Below are 17,102 nucleotides of genomic sequence, written 5' to 3' on the forward strand. Positions count from 1 at the left end.
GAAAAATACTACTTTGCAAATGTAGCCACCAAATAAATTGCTATTTTCTTTTTGCATGTTTATTCACAGATGCATCAGATGCTGATCCAGAGAAAGGGGGGTCACTCCCTACAGAAATAGCCGAAGCTCGCAAGTCACCTCTGGAAGATCAACAATCAGAGAGGGATGACACCACAGGGTTCCTGTGTTGGAAGAAAGGCTGTAATCAAGTGTTCAAGTCATCTAACTCCCTCCAGATGCACTTCAATGAAGTTCACAACAAAAGGCCCCAGTTGCCTGTTTCAGATCGCCATGTCTACAAGTACCGCTGTAACCAGTGCAGCCTGGCCTTCAAGACTGTGGAGAAACTACAGCTCCATTCACAGTACCATGTGATCAGGGCAGCTACCATGTGCTGCCTTTGCCAGCGAAGCTTCAGAACACTACAGGCCTTGAAGAAACATTTAGAAACCAGCCATCTGGAGCTGAGTGAAGCTGATATCCAGCAGCTCTATGGGGGCTTATTGATGAATGGTGACATTATGGTAATGGGTGACCCATCCCTTGGTGAGGAGCATGGAAGTCTGGGAGAAGATGACAAAGAGGGAGATGAAAGTGACCCAGAAGAAAAACAAAGCCCAACAGGCAGTGACTCAGGCTCACTGCAGGAAGATTCTGGATCTGAACCTAAACGTGCTTTGCCATTCAGAAAGGGCCCCAACTTTACTATGGAGAAGTTCTTGGATCCGTCTCGTCCTTTCAAGTGCACTGTATGCAAAGAGTCTTTTACACAGAAAAACATTCTTCTGGTTCACTATAACTCTGTCTCCCACCTACACAAGGTGAAGAGGGCACTTCAGGAGTCTACTACTGGTCAGCCTGAGCCTACCAGCAGCCCTGACAACAAGCCATTCAAATGCAGCACTTGTAACGTGGCATATAGCCAGAGTTCTACTCTGGAAATCCACATGCGCTCTGTTTTACACCAGACCAAAGCTAGGGCAGCCAAACTTGAAGCAGCAGGAGGGATCACTAGCTCTGCAAGTGCACCTGGATTAAGTGGCGGAGGGTCTGGCATCAGCACTTCAACAGCTAGTCCAAGCCTGGCGACTAACTCAACTTCTAGCTCGACCAACCACAGTTCTTCTGGGTCTCAAACAACTCAGAGTATTCTTGGAGGAAACCACATGAGTCAGACTCATTGCATTGAAAGCCTGGGGAATTCTTCAGTGAGCTGCCATTCCTCACCATCTGAGAACCACGAGGTGAAAAAGACTAAATTTACAGACATGCTGTCAGCTAGAGGGCAACAACAACAGCTTCAGCAGCAGCAATTGGCTCAGGCCCAAGCCCAAGCTCAAGCTCAGCTTCAGCAAGAGCTCCAGCAGCAGGCTGCTCTTTTACAATCACAGCTATTCAACCCAGCACTTCTGCAGCACTTCCCAATGACAACTGATGCACTTCTCCCTTTGCAACAACAGCAGTTGCTATTCCCTTTCTACATCCCTGGAGCAGAATTTCAGCTGAACCCAGAGATCAACATCAGTAACTCAGCACTTGGCCTAGCAGGATCCTCCACTTCCTCACTGCTGGAAGATCTAAAAAATTCAGCTCAGCAGGCCCAGCAGAGTTGCTTGCAGCAGCAATTGATGCACCACCATCTTCAGCAGCAACATCAACAACAGCAGCATCAGCAACAACAACAACAACAGCAGCAGTCTCACTCACAGGCTCAGGGTCAGATGGCATTGCTGCAGCAGAGTGCATCTCTCCTCCAGCAGGCTGAAAAAAAGCAGAAACCTCCATCCTCTCAGAATGAGAAAGACAGAGAAATACAAAGAGAAAAGGACACAACTGAAAAAAATGGGGAATATGTGAAAGATTCTACAGACAGCAGGACAAAAGAAAAGAAGGAGATTCAGCATATTTCAATTAACGTAAACCATGATACTGGATTGCCTCCACCAAGGATTGCTTCAGATGCTCGAGGAAATGCAACTAAAGCCCTGCTGGAAAATTTTGGGTTTGAGTTAGTAATTCAGTACAATGAAAATAAACAGAAAGCTCAGAAAAAGACAGCTGGACCTACAGGATCAAGTGGTCCAGGTGGGATAACAAGAGTGGTGGACCCCATTGAGGGATTAGAGAAACTGGAATGTGAAGCCTGTGGCAAGCTGTTTTCAAACATACTGATTCTAAAGAGTCACCAAGAGCATATCCACCAGGCTTTCTTTCCATTTCGATCCCTTGAGAGGTTTGCCAAGGAATACAGAGAGCATTATGATAAACTTTATCCACTGAGACCCCCTACACCAGAGGCTGCTCCGGCTCCTCCACCACCACCTCCTCCACCTCCACCTCCTCCTCCACCCCAAAGAGCTCCCACACCAAATATTCCTGTCTCTGCCGCCTCACTCACACCTCCAACTGTACCCCCCCCACAGCCACCAGTTCCAATAGCACAAATTCCCATGCCAATGGATTTGCCCCTCTTCTCGCCACTCATGATGCAGCCTATGTCTCTCCAGTCTTTGCCCACTCAGTTGCCTCCCCAGTTACCATCTGTTGAGCCAAGCCTGGCCTCAGACCTGGCTCAGCTCTATCAACAACAGCTTACACCAGCCATGCTACAGCAGCAGCAGAACAAGAGGCCACGGACTCGCATCACTGATGACCAGCTTAGGGTACTGAGACAGTACTTTGATATCAACAATTCACCAAATGAGGAACAGATTAAAGAGATGGCAGACAAGTCAGGGCTTCCACAAAAAGTCATTAAGCACTGGTTCAGAAACACCCTTTTTAAAGAGCGACAGCGCAACAAAGACTCGCCTTACAATTTCAATAATCCACCAACAACAACTCTAGAAGACACAAAAATTGACTCTAAACCACCTTCCCCTGAACCTCAGAAACAAGAATTATATGGAAGTAAGAGATCATCCAGGACTAGGTTTACTGACTACCAGCTAAGAGTGCTACAAGACTTCTTTGATGCCAATGCTTATCCTAAAGATGATGAATTTGAACAGCTCTCCAACCTTCTGAGCCTCCCCACACGTGTTATTGTTGTGTGGTTCCAAAATGCTCGCCAGAAGGCCAGGAAGAATTATGAAAACCAAGGTGACGGGGGAAAAGATGGTGAAAGACGAGAATTGTCAAATGACCGCTATATCCGCACCTCAAATCTGAACTACCAGTGCAAGAAATGCAGTCTGGTTTTTCAGCGCATATTTGATCTAATAAAACACCAAAAGAAGCTGTGTTACAAAGATGAAGATGAGGACGGACAGTATGACAGCCAAAATGAAGATTCACTGGATCTTTCTCATGAATGTTATACTCCCTCTGGGTCTTCCTGTCACACCCCAATGCCCTCCTCTTCAAGTCTCTGCCCACTTCCACCCTCCACTTCAGCTTTCTCACACCTCCCATCTACTGAGAAAGAGGAGGCATCACCAGCATCCACCTCAAACCTCTATGATGAGAAGCCCAAGCAGTTAACAGAAATATCTGCTGATCCACGAGAAAACCAAACCTCTATTAAGCAGGAAATAGTGCATCAACCCCAGTCTGAGGCACAACACCACAGACCTCAGAGAGAAGACAAGATTCAAACTATTTCCAAATCCATCAAACATTCATCTCCTTCCTTCTCTCAGCAACAACAGCAGTGTGGTCCCTCAGCCTCTCAGACAAGCCAAGCCTCATCACAAAGCTCTCACATGAGCCTCAATCCACACCTGACCTCTGCTACACAACTGGCACAACAGATGATTCCATACCAGTGTGAGCAGTGCAAGATTGGCTTCCCTTCCTTTGAGCACTGGCAGGAACACCAGCAATTACACTTCCTTTCCGTGCAAAATCAATTCATCCACCCTCAATTCCTCGACCGTCCAATTGACATGCCTTTCATGCTATTTGATCCCAGCAATCCTCTCCTGGCAAGTCAGCTACTCTCTGGGGCAATGCCACAGATTCCGAGCAGCTCTGCCACCTCTCCGTCCACCCCCACTTCCACCATGAACTCCCTGAAGAGGAAGTTAGAGGAGAAAGCTGGCACTAGCCCAGGAGAGAACGACAGCACAAACAGTGGAGAAGAGCCACAGAGAGACAAGCGGCTCAGAACCACCATCACACCTGAGCAGCTAGAGATCCTTTATCAAAAGTATTTATTAGATTCAAATCCTACACGTAAAATGCTTGACCACATTGCTCATGAGGTGGGATTAAAAAAGAGAGTAGTGCAAGTCTGGTTTCAAAATACCAGAGCTAGAGAGAGAAAAGGCCAGTTTAGAGCAGTAGGGCCAGCTCAAGCTCATCGAAGGTGCCCTTTTTGTCGAGCTCTTTTTAAAGCAAAAACTGCCCTTGAGGCACACATTCGCTCTCGTCACTGGCATGAAGCCAAACGTGCTGGATATAATTTAACTCTCACTGGTATTTTACCTGAACAAGAGGGTATGCAAATAAAAATGGATGTTCTAGAGACATCGAGTTACTCCCAGCTGGCCCCTACAAACAGTGATGGACAGAGCTCCTCCATGTCACCAGTGAACAAAAGCATGGATTTGTCTCCCAGGGCTCTACTGAGCCCTTCATCCATTAAAGTTGAGGGAATGGAAGATTTCGAGAGTGCGACCATGTCCTCTGTGAACCTCAGCTTTGATCAGAGCAAACTGGATAATGACGACTGCTCTTCTGTGAATACAGCCATCACAGACACAACCACAGGTGATGAGGCCAATGCTGATAATGACAGTGCTGATGCAAAGCACAGCCAGAATAGTGGTGATTACCTGTCTAAGTCTGGAGGCACAGCCCCCATCCTCGAAAATGATGACCAGATGTCCTCAGGGCTTGTAAGCCCTGCAACAAGCTATTATGCTAAGGACTATGAAAATGAAAATATGATTGACCACAGTGAGACGTCCAGCCTGGCTGACCCCTGCTCACCCAGTCCTGGAGCCTCAGGTAGCAGGAGCATTGACAGCGGAGATCGACCTGGCCAAAAGCGCTTTCGAACCCAGATGACAAACCTCCAGCTGAAAGTGTTGAAATCCTGTTTTAATGACTACAGGACTCCCACTATGCTGGAATGTGAGGTACTTGGCAATGAAATTGGACTTCCAAAGAGAGTTGTTCAGGTGTGGTTTCAAAATGCCCGTGCCAAGGAGAAAAAGGCAAAGCTCAACATGGCCAAGCACTTTGGAATAAATCAGACATCCTATGAGGGGCCGAAGACTGAATGCACTTTGTGCGGTGTCAAGTATAGTGCTCGCCTCTCTGTTCGTGATCACATTTTCTCCCAGCAACACATCTCTAAGGTGAAGGATACCATTGGCAGCCAGATCGATAAAGAAAAAGAATACTTTGACCCAGCCACTGTCCGCCAACTTATGGCCCAGCAAGAGATGGATCGCATTAAGAAGGCCAATGAAGTTTTAGGACTGGCACAGCAGCAGGCCATGCAGCAGCAGGGGATGTTTGATAACCCTGCAATGCAGGCTCTGAATCTCCAGTCAGCTTATCCAAATCTGCAAGGCATCCCACCTGTCCTTTTGCCAGGGGTTGGCAGCCCCTCTCTTTCCAGCTTTAACTCATCTAATTCAGGTACAGCATTATTTTGCATTCATTTACTGACATAAATAATATAAAAAATAAAATTTGAGGTGCTGAGTTTCAGATGGGTTTTTCTAACTGAAGAGTAACTAATTCAAATAATTAGCAGCCATTACAAGGAAATATACAGTAATCAGATATTGTACTTAACTGTAAAACCTATCAATAACAGTACAAAACTACAACACAATATTTCTACTTCTCTTAAAATAATTTCTAATCCAATCAATCAGTGTGTCATGTATCCTCATTTACACTGGCACACATACTGTAGAATGTGGAACATAATGTAATGGCCTTTTGCAATTGTTGACATGTGCCACTAAGTACACAATCTACCTTAATAGCCATCACTTAATTGCTTAAACGTTAGAACCGCAAATGTCAAGTGAGCTTTATTGTTTATTTATCAATTTGCTTTTAATTCTTCTGTGTGTGTATTATATAGTGAAATAACTTATTTTTTGTTATATTTGAATAATATTTAATACAATTTTTAAGCTATAAAAAAATACGACTATTAATTCTTAAATATTTGTCTGTATTTGAAAAATTTCCAGCTTTAACTCCTCCAAAACCTTCAAACCTCCTGAACATGCCTGGTGCCAGTGTTCCCTCACCTAGCCTCCCCACATCCGGATTGCCCAACAAGCCTCCCTCCTCGTCGTCTCTTGCCGCGTCCAGCCCAGCCCAGACCAACACATCTGCTTCCCACTCAAGCCCAACCTCCACATCCAACTCCACTTCATCAGCCACCCAATCTGGCTCCCGGCCTGAACCCCCCAAAGATCGTGATGGTGAGAGGATAAGAGAGGAGAAGAAGCCCAAGGAAAAGACAGAGAAGCCCCCAACCCCATCTTCAACTGGAAGCACCCCTGCTCCTTCCACTTCTGCTGCCAGTGCCAAGAAGGAGAAACCAGACACAGCTGTACCTGCCACCTCAATGCCCACACCTGGCATGGAGTATGTGGTAGACCCTGCCCAGCTTCAGGCTCTGCAGGCTGCTTTGGCATCTGATCCCACAGCTCTCCTCACAAACCAGTTCCTGCCCTACTTCATGCCTGGCTTTTCCCCATATTACACCCCACAGATCCCTGGAGCTCTACAAGGGGGGTACCTGCAACCAATGTATGGTATGGAAAGTCTCTTCCCTTACAACCCAGCATTGTCACAAGCACTGATGGGCCTGTCTCCAGGGTCCCTGCTGCAGCATTACCAGCAATATCAGCAGAGCTTGCAGGAGGCACTACAGCAGCAGCAGCGGCAGCTTCAGCAGATCCAGCAACCCAAGGCAAGCCAAACTCCAGTTTCCTCTCAATCCTTGGGGGATCGCAAAGAATCTGCCAAAGATCCAGTGAAAACAGAGGAGCAAAAGGGCAACCCCCATTGTGAACCCCCCACCTCCTCCTCCTCTTCCTCCTCCTCCTCTCATAATAAAGTACCCTCCGAGCAGAACGAGATGGATGGTAAAGCTGTGGACCCACATCTAGACCAGTACATCGTCCCCAAGGTGCAGTATAAACTGGCATGCCGCAAATGTCAAGCAGTTTTCACAAAGGAAGAAGCGGCTATTACCCACCTTAAATCTAACTGTTTTTTCGGTCAGTCTGTGGCAAACCTGCAAGAGATGTTACTGCGTGTCCCCGGTGGCGTAGGTGCAGGGGCTGGAAGTCTCTATGACTGCCTGGCTTGTGACACTACGTTGGATGGGGAGAAAGCACTCAGTCAACACCTGGAATCGGCATTGCACAAACACAGAACAATCAAGCGATCAGCCAGAAATGCCAAAGAGCACGCTACTAGTTTATTACCTCACTCTTCAGCCTGCTTCCCCAATCCTAACACCGCATCTACCTCGCAGTCTGCCACTCATCCCATCAGCAGCCCCCCTCCCCCGCCAACAACATCAGCCACCATGCCATCCTCTGCTGTCTCCTCTTCCTTGTGCTCCTCCTCTACTACCCCACTCAACACCACAGCTGCCGGCAAAACCTGGCCCCAGGCCCCTTTCTCCAGAGCTTTAGCTGGGAAGCCCAATGCCAGTCCCTCTTCTTCTTCCTCCTCTTTTCCTCCAGTGTCCTCACCTTCAACGGTTACCTCAAGTTCATTGAGCACCTCAGGAGTTCAGACCTCGATACCAACAGACGTCTTTACCGACGAGTCTGACTCTGACAGCAGTCAGAAGTCAGCAGACAGGCTGGGCAGGACGGCGGAGGAGCCGCAGCAGCCTGGCTTTGTCAAAGACAGTAGTAGTTGTAGTAGTAATCTTGCTAGTGTAGGAACAGACTCCATCAGATTGTAAAAGAGCTTTCATTGATGGACAATATTTAAAAAACACTAAAAAAAAGACAAAAAAAATCACAAATGGAAAAAACATAAAAAGCAGCAATGTTAAAAATACATTAAAAGTATACAAACCAATTTCAGAAAAAGATGTGTAAAGACTAACTGCAATTCCAAAGCTTGTAACCAAAAATTTTAATGTTAGTGGATTGTTTTCCCATATCAACATGCTGGTTTTCATTTTGTTTTTTGTTTTGTTTTACTCAACTGAAATACATGCATACTAATATATGAGAATAGAAAAGATCGCTGCAGTTATGTTTTGGGTAATGGTAGAGGAATGCTGTACTGTATGGCAATGGACTGCCTCAAAGTTGACAAATGGCCCAAGAACCCTTTTGAAGAAACATGAGTCAACAAGCTGTCCCTTTGTTTTGTAATAATTTCTACTTAATAGCACAGTCACAAAAAGCCAGTATGTACTGTATGGGAGAATAGTCTATCAGTTTTCTTGCTATTTAAGCATTCAGATACCAATGGCTTGCAAAACTAAAAGAATAATGTAATGTCTATTTTATTCTCAGGTCAACAGCTCACAGATGTTTTTCTGTTACAGAAATCCATGTTTTACACCTTTTGTTTCCAACAGGAGATGAGCATTTTTTCTTCTTTCAGAACTTGATTTAATAATAGAAAGTTTTAAGTTGAATGAAATTTTAATAAGGCATTGTTTCTGGGCATTCAAAAAGGGTAAATGATTTGCTGATTTTAACATTAGAAATCCTTTTTAAAGGGGGGGAATAGCAATCCCATTATACCCAGACAAGGAGAGCACTGCAGACATAATAACGGGCGATAAAAAGAGTTTTGATTAAAAAAAAAAAAAAAAAAAACAACCTTCTGTATTTATGATAGATATGAACATTTTTGGTGTTAAGTAGATTGTTGCATTGGAAATGAATTTAAACAGTATGGTAGGTTGAAAAAAACTTTGTGTACATTTAGCTTTTGTATTGTCCAACTTTAAGACGCTTCATTTGATGTTGTCTTGGTCATTCCGATAGACTAGATTTATGGACAGGTAATTTATCTAAACTTTATTTCTGTCTTATTCTCAGCTTCTTGGGAAACATTCACCCAAATGCCCCTCCTGAAAAGGAAGGATCCTCGTTTAGAATTATTTAAATTTTATGGTATGGTTGGTGTTGCGCTAACCAAGACGAAAAAGATCCTGGGTGAAATATTGAAAGTTTTATTTTATTTAATTTTTGTGTTACCTTTGTGCACTTATCACTGTCTGACTTCTATTTCTCACTCTACTTGTTCCTCTCTTCGCACTTACTTTTCTCTGCTCTCCTGTGTTTGTAGATATATACACTACAAAGCAGGTCTTTTGTTCTTCATGTAGTGTGGCTACAGTCTTTATTTTCATTTTGACATTTTTGTTGTCATTAATGAAAATGAAAAAAGAATACTAATAATAATTCTCACGCTTTAAGACAAAAAGAAAATCCAAAGACTAAACACTTCACCATTGGTGCATAAAGATGAGAAAAGAGGCTTCTTTATACTTGAGAATTTGTTGCTGTTTTTAGAGGAAAGAAAACAAAGTTTTAAAAGATAAAGGAGTACGCATCAGAGTTGCCATTTTTGCTTCTTTGCAAGCAAACAGGTAGCTTTTTTACGTAAATACCAAAAACCAAAAAGGGCCCTTGTCCTTGCATTGTGGAGTAGCACCGTTACAGAGCCATTGCAGTTTGTAAGATAGAGGTTATTGATCTTTGTTTGACTTTTTTGTCACATTCAAATGTCCATTTTTTAAAGAAAATGTATAAGGTCTGGTCTTCAAGGACATACGTTTTGCTGCTAATGTAGAATTTTGAAAGAAAAAAAGAGTACCTAGATGCATGCTCATTTTGCTTTTGGCTAAGCTTTAACTAAAACAAACAATAAACCAATTTCTTGCCTCTGCAACACTTTTTTTTTCTTGTTGCAAAAACGGAACTTTGAAGACTGTGAATATATGTTCCAAAGGACATTTTGCCGATTTTTTTTTTTTTTTTTTTTTTTTTTTTTTTTTTTTTGAACAGACCAATGTTTAAAGCCAATGATCTATAACGTTTGTAAAGAACAGTGCATTCCAAATATCACAATGGATTTTTCTTAAGCAAGGACTGATCCTATTTCATTTAATTGCTTTTAATTGTCACAATCTATTTTTTTTCTCATTTTTAAAGTGACTGTAAACTGTTGTGTAAATTTTTGCGTCATTGGTTGCTGAACAAAGTGACCTCCATATTGTCATTTTGTGCTGGCATGGAACATTGCTGAAAATCCCTCCATCCAGTCAAGGTTGTTGCTCACTTGTTAAGCAAGTAATAGTGGTTACCAAAAAATGTATATAATACATCTGGTACTGATGCGTCTCATAGGTTTAGTAACATTTATGCCAGTCAACATACAACTAGTCTCAGAGGGAAAAGATGGCTGTTTTGCTGAGGTGTTGGTGCCCCCTTCCTGGGAAATCCACCAGTGATTTGTCCCATGGGTCTGCAGGCTGCCACTTCCACACATAGCTTACAGGTTTTTAAGGGACATCTTCATTCCAAAGCATTATTTCTGGAAAAAGAAGGAGGTTTTTTGAAGATGTCCCTTGGTTTCAAATAGTTAGGATGCTTCATGTCCAAAGAAGTCACCCACTTAATTTTATTGCAATGGAAATGGATGTGCATACGTATCCCCACCCTCTCACTGATGATCCGATGTACTAAAATTTTTGTTTTTTAAACCCAAACCCAGACATATTTAAATTTGTGAAGAACTACTTTTGGCCACCATTGTATACCCAATATAGTCGCCCTGATGAAAACAAGGCACAATCTCAGAAGTGTGTTCAAAGTGCTATGTTTTGCAGAGCAATGTGATTTGGTGTTAATACTACAGCATGCTGTTGAAAGTCAGTAGATTTGGTCTGCAAGCTTGGTAATTCTCTAAAGTCCAGTTCCCTGAAATACTGTTCATATGTACTTTCTTATTTTGGAAAAATCTTAAGTTGTACAGTTTTTCTCAAATATGTTTTCTTTATTTTAATTTTCAGATAATGTCAGACATTTATTGTTATTTTCTTATAAGTATTTGTATTTTAGTTTCTGTATATTACTTTTTATCATAAATTAACACTAGCTTTAATTTGAATTGCTGAAATTAAGAAACAAAAACAAAAAACATGACCTGGCCACTTTATGGTGTGATAATGTTCTTTATATTCATTGTCTCAATGATACTGTTTGCTCTCTTATTTCCAAAGTGTAATCTTTTGGGCTCTTTTGTGGAAGACTAATTTGAAGTCTCTACATTAGATTCAGCCAGCATGGACTGTGTGTGAATTTGTATGTTTGTGTGTGTGTATTTCATAAGAGCCAGCATCAATTCAATTTTTCTTGTTCGCCTATTATTTTTTTATATGTTACACACCAAAACAAACTGAACCACAAAGCTGGATTATGAATAATTGAAATTTAGAAAATCAAATTTTAAAGCTAATGATCAGAAATGAGAATGATGATACCGAAGCACTGAGCAGTTTTTTACTTTGATTGAATATATGAATGTGGCCAAAGCTTTATGCAGTTGAAACAAAAAGAAAAAAAATTACAAGTTGTGCCCCAGATAAGTGTATATTTTATTGTGGCACAAAATGCTATTGTGGATAATTGGATCCACTGACTTACATTGGGATACTTGATTTTAATGGACATTTACAAAGAGAGAGATAAAGACAAGGTTTTGCTGTAGAGGTCATCTTTTGCCCACTGTGAAAACAAACGTGTACCTGTATACAGATATAGATATATTTAAAACAAGACATCAACTTTTTTTGTTTTTGAGATGAAGAAGGAGTGAAAGGAAAAAAAGGACTCTGGGAAGCTTTGGAGATCTCGTTAGGAGGACACGAGAGGCTGTGGGCACACCAAAACTGGGCATGGGAGCCAAAGGCAGGCTCAAAACAGCTTTAAAACCACCTCCTTATTTGATTACTGACAACTCTGTAGTGGGAATGGACTCTGGAACCAATGGACATGTGTGACAGAGAGGAAAGTCCTTAGATGAAACTGAACTTAAGTGGCTCCAGCTGCCTCTTTCTCCCTTCTGTCTGTCTCTTTCTTTCTCCAGCTCTGCCTCTGCTTCTGCTCTTTGATGGACATTTTCCAAATTTCAGGACAGGATGGACAGAGATGCTTGCTTCATTTCTCCCAGTTCATGTTGCTACCCGTTTCATTTCCTTGTGCTTGTCTCTGGTTGACAAGTAAAGCTCTCCAGTCAAATGGCGGCTCCCCCCTCTCTCTGTTGATTACATTATCTAAAAAGAGAAATTAATAACAGAGAGAGGGGACGGGTTCTCAAAGCTGTCATTCTTAAAGAGGCAGTTACACTAAAAAAGCGTATTAACCAAAATTAACAACCAAACTAACAACCAAACAACCATTTGCTCCAACTTCAAAGATGAACTGTTACTTGGAGCTCTCTGTTCCTTTTGTGACTTCTGGTGCCACAACGTTTTTTTATGCTTTTAGTTTTTCTTTTTGTTTCCTTGAATTACTCCTCCTTCGAGCCTCATAAGCATGGCTCTGTGGCTCCAGGCAGCCCATCCGAGGGTAGAAAAAAACAGCCTTGCAATGTACAAAAAAGAGCAAGTTAAACCAAAAATGTTGTTCTTGATGTCTTTTCTATACTGTAGTCTTGTTAGCTTTTTTGTTACTGTAATTATATGATGAAGATTTCCAAACTGTACCAAATTACATGGAAACTAACATACATACAACCACATGGAACTTCAGACTTTTAAAGAAACTTTTGTCACAAAACCTTGTTGTCCTAGTTAAGTTGATTGTAGATGGTAATTGAATATACTCCTTTGAAAATATTTCATCAAGTATGTTTCTTGCTCATTGTGATACATTAAAAAAGTATGAGCATAAATTGCACTGGTTTGGACTGTTCTTTCAGTATTGTGGGATTTGATCAAATGCTGTTAACGGACTACTACTTGGCAGAACTCTGAGAACTGAAAAAATATTACTCAGAAAAATTACTCATGTTCTCCTGTGCACTGAAAAAAAAAATTTGATCCTTAAAGGCCCAAGTTGACAACAGATGTCTTTCTTTGTGTGAGAAGGAGAGGGGGAGAGAGAGTGATGTGATATGTATATTTGTTAAAATAGATGTGTGTGTGTGTGTGTGTATATACTTTATTTAACTAAAATATCGGGGTGTGTGTATATATACACACACCCCGATATTTTAGTTGATAACTGATTTACATTTTAATCAATCAAACCTGTCACTTCCTTTTTTACACTCAGTTAAAACATTAAAGTTAAATTTTTGGTTATTTACATAATTCCATATAGGCTTGTATTTATATACACTATATTTTTGCTTTATGATAACACATTCTTCTGTGTTTATAACTTTGTTGGGAAATGCTTTTTTTTTTTTTTTTTACATCAGGATCACTGATTGTGTCATTACAAGAAAATACCTAGAAAACAGTATACATTACATATATATTACAGTAACACGAATAGCATTGATGAGTACATCCTATCAACACATTCTGCTACTACTCATCTTATGTATTGTTATGCACATTTAGGAAACTGCAACAGAAGTAATTGAATGGTCACTATATATATATATATATATATATTTTTTTTTTTTTTTTTTTTTTTAAAGAAAATTCATATACAAATCTAAAGCTTACCACCTGTTAGCTAACTGATACTGTACCTGAGAAATAATGGCTCTTATGCATGTATACACACCTTACAGAAACTGATAAACACAGAGCCACACTATTCTTGCTGCGGGTAAAAGATAAAGTTAACAGTTGGCGCTGCAATGGGGAGTTGAGGGGGCCTGGCAGTTTCAACCACTCCCAAAGAAAACAGAGTTTGTCCACCTCTGCCGTCAAAACTGAATTATCAGCAGACATTGACTTACAGTAAGAGAGGGGACTGGTACTGATCAGCAACACTTGTGTGGCCCCTCTGATATATTTTGGTCACTTTGAATCAAGAGCCAGTAAGATTTTACTAATTGTACCTTTAAAACGCCTGTGTTGTTAAAATTAAAATTGCTTATCTGTTTTAATTAATATGTCAAGTGATCTTGTAAGATCCCTTCAGCCTCTGATTCTGCCCCTGCATTATACTTATAAACTAGTAGGGACTGTAAGTGCCCCAGCCTAATTATTCATATTAAGAAACAACTCTGAACTTCTCAGTCAGAGGTGGCTGTGTAAAACTAATGTAATCAGAAGCACTGACAATTAAGCTTGGAAAAAGGTTACCTAAAATGAGATATATTGTAAGGAATAAGAATTAATAAAAGAGGAAATGCTTTTTTAATATTTTCTGTTAAAAGGTTATCAAAACTGATCTTAAAATAAGCACACTTTTGTGTCTTTTTTCTTATACAAGTCTGGACAAGACAGTGACTACTTACTAAAAGAGTGGGAGTCTCTATACATTAAAATTACCATTTTGGCAAACAGAAGTATGCAGTATTGTTGTCAACTAGTAGGACTTTTTTTGTTTTTGCTTTGACACACCTACTCTTGTCACTGGATGTCCTGAGCAACATACAGTGGCTTGAAAAATTTTGGGCACCCCTGTTCAGAATTTCTGTTACTGTGAATAGTTAAGGGACTAGAAGATGAACTGAACTCCAAAAAATCATAAAGTTAAAGGTGAAACATTTCTTTTTCAACATATTAAGATCAAGATTATTGTATTATTTTTGTTTCGTACAATTTTAGAAAGAAAAAAGGAGAAACACCATACTAGAGGTCGGGCACCCCAAGAGATTAGAGCTCTCAGATAACTTTTAACAAAGTCTCACACCTCAATTAGCTTGTTGGGACTGTGGCTTTTGCACAGTCATTGTTAGGAAAGGGCAAGTGATGCAGATTTCAAAGCTTTATAAATACTCTGACTCCCATAAACTTTGTCCCAACAATCACAGCTCATGGGCTCCTCTAAGCAGCTGACTAGCACTCTGAAAAGTAAAATAATTGATGCCCACAAAGCAGGAGAAGGCTATAAAATGATAGCAAAGCATTTTGATGAAGTTAAAATAGCATTTTTTGGTCGCAATGAGCAAAGTTATGTTTGGCGAAAAAAAGGGTGCTGAATTTCATGAAAAGAACATCTCTCCAACTGTTGAGGACGGGGGTGGATCGATCACGCTTTGGGCTTGTGTTGCAGCCAGGAGAAAATTTCACTGGTAGAAGGAAGAATGGATTCAATTAAATACCATTAAATTCTGGAAGCAAACATCACACTGTCCGTAAAAAGGCTGAAGATGAAAAAAGGAATTCTTCTAGAACAAGATAATGATCCTAAATACACCTTAAAATCCACAATGGACTACCTCAAGAGGCGCAAGCTGAAGGTTTTGCCATGGCCCTCACAGTCCCCCCAACCTAAACATCATTGAAAATCTGTGAATAGACCTCAAAAGAGCAGTGCATGCAAGACACCCCAAGAATCTCACAGAACTAGAAGCCTTTTGCATGGAAGAATGGGATAAAATCTCTCAAACAAGAACTGAAAGACTCTTAGCTGCTCCAAAAAGCATTTACAAGCTGTGATACTTGCTAAAGGGGGTGTTACTAAGTACTGACAATGTATGGTGCCCAGTCTTTTGTTTCAGGCCCTTTTCCTTTTTGTTACTATGAAACTGCAAAAGATGGAAATAAAAAGTAATCTTGCTTAAATATTAAAGAAATGTGTCATCTTTAACTTTATGCCTTTTGGAAATCAGGTCATCTTTTACTCGCTTAACTATTCACAGTATCAGAAATTTTGACCAGGGCTGCCCAAACTTTTTCATGTCGTTGTTTCTCTCATATTAGAGAGAAAAAACTAAAACAAAAAGTGTAGCAATAAAGTTGGTGTTTATCAGAAGGTCAATTCTTAAAGAAATGTCTCTACACTGACTATATTGTTTAAAATATGGCCTCTTGTAAGACCAGACACATTTTTATTAGATATACTGACATAAACATCCATTTTTGTTACATACTTTCCTAAAGGAGTGAATCAATACTATTCCACTGTGATCTTTGAACTGCTGCATTGCTCACTGAATATGGCTGAATTGATTTATACTTTTTATATATTAAATAATTTCTCATAAGTTTTGTTAAAATCATGTCGGTCGCTTTGTAAGGAAAATATGTAGACAGCTAAAATTTGAGGAACATCAAACCTTTAAAGGGAGTTTAAGAAAGAGGCCATCCTGTGTCAAGCAACAGGCAAGATTCATTGGCCATGTTGAGCCAATTAACACGCAAGGGCACATCCCGAATGAATTAAAAACACCCTAATCCGATCAGTGTGAAAAGCAAGGCCATTTCCTTCACAGGCCTGGACCAGATGGCACTCACACTCAGATGCTGCATTGAAACAGGCCAGGCCCAGTCACACAGTGTGAAATTGGGTTAGCGCCTGAGTCTAACATAGGCCCTGGGCAGTGTGAGCTCCCAAACCCATTCTCCCCTGGCCTAAAGGTACAGGGCCCACCTTGCCAATCTTTGGTCCCATATTAAATTATCATTCTCAATGCACCTCACTAACTCAGTCATTTCAGTCAGAGGGGGAGCTGACAGCTTCCTAAAGTCATTAGTCTCTTTAGACCAGTCAACCTTTTACATATCCCAAATAACCAATGACATACCACAGAATGTTCTCTTTCGTAGCACAGAAGACAAGCACAGCTCTGTTGGACAGAAAATCACGGACTCTGTTTGTACACTCTGACCCGATTTCGGTGGTGTTAGCATGCTGAGGTCTAAGTTCTTGCTTTGTTCGAATAATGGCTTGTTCGGGTTTCCAAAGCTCTTTAGTATCAGCTTTCAGCCTTTGCAGGCAATAAATGGTACAAATGTTGGATGATTCGCGTCAAAATGACTACAAAAGCTGTGGTTGTGCTTTGTCATCTTGGGCCTTGTCTTAAATAAAATCATAGCTCTCTAATGGTTGTTTGGCTTAAGGTTGGTATTACCACTTGACACCACAAAGGCAGAAAATGAGGAGCAGAAAGCTGTAAGTGAAAGCACACCACCACGCATCCCAGCATTCAATTCCACACCGCTATGGTCAGAGCCTCCTGCCTCCATATTAGCCAAGAGAGGGGAGTAACTCTGCCAACGT

At 41.1% G+C, this 17,102-nt stretch overlaps 1 protein-coding gene across 2 annotated transcripts in view; it reads left to right on the forward strand.

The window, feature by feature from the left end:
* The window catches only part of zfhx3 (zinc finger homeobox 3), a 139,319-nt gene extending 129,397 nt beyond the window's left edge, over positions 1-9,922 (forward strand). For both annotated transcript variants that reach the window (XM_040123611.1, XM_040123618.1), the window contains exons 10-11: positions 70-5,592; positions 6,162-9,922. In XM_040123611.1, coding sequence (XP_039979545.1) covers positions 70-5,592; positions 6,162-7,903 — 7,265 coding nt within the window. In that variant the 3' untranslated portion in view covers positions 7,904-9,922. The remainder of the gene's footprint in view (positions 1-69; positions 5,593-6,161) is intronic.
* The last annotated feature ends 7,180 nt before the right edge of the window (positions 9,923-17,102 follow it).

The sequence above is a fragment of the Xiphias gladius genome, chromosome 1 (genome assembly GCF_016859285.1).
Source record: "Xiphias gladius isolate SHS-SW01 ecotype Sanya breed wild chromosome 1, ASM1685928v1, whole genome shotgun sequence".
In the NCBI taxonomy this organism is placed as follows: Eukaryota; Metazoa; Chordata; class Actinopteri; order Istiophoriformes; family Xiphiidae; genus Xiphias; species Xiphias gladius.